Raw genomic sequence first — 1,724 nt, forward strand, 5'->3', positions numbered from 1 at the left:
GACGATGATAGTAAATCACTGCATACTACTACTCTTAGTGCTCATACACAGGTATCGTGAAACTGAACCCCGCCGTTCCCCACAAAACTGATAGGAATGTCTCTTTGAAAGAGTTGGCTGCTTTGGGAGTGATAACTCATACGACTGTTGTTGTTGATCATCATCATAACACTGAGGTACTCGTTGCTGCGGTTGCCAATCCCGAGCTATGGAAGGAAGACTCTAATTTGCAGCAAATCAGAGAGGACAGGAAGTGAGTGATGGTGGAGATATCTATACAGAAACCCATAGTGTTCCCGGGGGGAACTCATTCTCAATTTTCTATACGGCTAGGAACATATTCTTCAATTAATTCCCCATGTAAACGTTCCTCTTTGTTATTGTGGTAGATCTAGACTCTCCATTATCCATCTCAACATCGAGCCTTGAAGATTGAGACATATTATCATTAATAATAATACGAGTGGGAGTTAATAGGCTGAAATAATATCATCACATACAATACATTGAACACCTTATCATCATTGTATCATTATATTAGCATAGCATAGTAGCTAGCCTAGACTTTAGCACAGCTTGGAGGATATTGTGCAATAGAGACGATTGTGGAGGGTCATGAGTAGAGGAGAACAAGGTCCTAGTCATTAGTAACCCACTCGTCACATTGTCAAACCCCAGGAAACGTTGTTATCTCCCAATGCTGGATAAGTATGTAAATCGTCGATCACAGATATGCGGCGTTCGATCAAGTTGATTGCTCTAATCTGTCTGAGGAAACTAAAGTGAAGTTCTTCACTGAACATCTCCACGTAGATGAGGAAATTAGACTCATCACCAAGGGAGTCGGGTAGTAGTAGTAGTAGTAGTAGTAACAGAAGTTATATAGCGATGCCAAATACGGGGTAGGTACTTCGATATCCGCGATGCGGATGATAAGTGGATCAGGATTGAAATTGGTAGTGGCGCGCTGATTGTAAGTCAGTTCGAACTCTCTCTGTGTAAGCGTCCCTATAGATCTTCCCGCCCGGAATCTGGCACAGATTCTGCGTCTCTGAGGAGAGCCCCTGTCTTCAAGCTGTGAGGATCTTCACCAACGAACCACAGTGGACCGCTTACCCACGTCAAGGTAGTAGTTGTAGTAAAATAGATAGGCCTTGAACTTCTACAGGTTCCCTCGACAAAGATGTGATAGAGGCTGCTCGGGATGATTATAATAAGATAGCTGCGTGAGGAGACCATTCCGATTAAGCGATGTACTTTCTTCCATGTTAGCAAGAATTGCGATGATTTTTTTACTCTCAAGTGAAAAGTTTTCACCACAACAGCGTTTTGAGTCGAGTCTATCTGGTACAGTAGAATAAGGGTTGCTCAGTTATTGCCCTTTCCGACAACGGTCTTTAAGAATGAGTGTATAATAAGCACAATCCCGTCGATAACTAACCGCTGTAGTCAGTATGTATGTACACGTTGCCCTTGCGTTAACTATGTGAGCAGATCCGATGCGCCCAATATGAGTTACGGAACGTGAAGTAATGAACACAATTTTCAACTTTTCGCCGGCAATTTCATCGTAAAAGGCTTTCTTTGCATTATGCAGCCCGTAGTGTTACACACTACCGCGAACCTTTAACATTAGTCCTATTGTTAGAGGCTCGTTCTAAGTTAGTAACTATTCCTGGACAGTTACTAACTTAGCAGCTCGATAGAATCGTATAGGTATCGGC

The 1,724-nt window shown here is 42.6% G+C and overlaps 1 protein-coding gene across 1 annotated transcript; it reads left to right on the forward strand.

Moving 5' to 3' along the window:
- Window positions 1-697: 697 nt before the first annotated feature.
- Pmar_PMAR015757 (1,2-dihydroxy-3-keto-5-methylthiopentene dioxygenase, putative) lies at window positions 698-1,230 on the forward strand (the record flags this gene model as incomplete). Its single annotated transcript, XM_002787261.1, has 5 exons — window positions 698-708; window positions 731-847; window positions 907-973; window positions 1,015-1,126; window positions 1,169-1,230. The coding sequence occupies 5 exons, from the start codon at window positions 698-700 to the stop codon at window positions 1,228-1,230; spliced, it is 369 nt and encodes a 122-aa protein (XP_002787307.1).
- Between the last annotated feature and the right edge of the window lie 494 nt (window positions 1,231-1,724).

The sequence above is a fragment of the Perkinsus marinus genome (assembly GCF_000006405.1).
Source record: "Perkinsus marinus ATCC 50983 genomic scaffold scf_1104296929480, whole genome shotgun sequence".
NCBI lineage: Eukaryota > Perkinsozoa > Perkinsida > Perkinsidae > Perkinsus > Perkinsus marinus.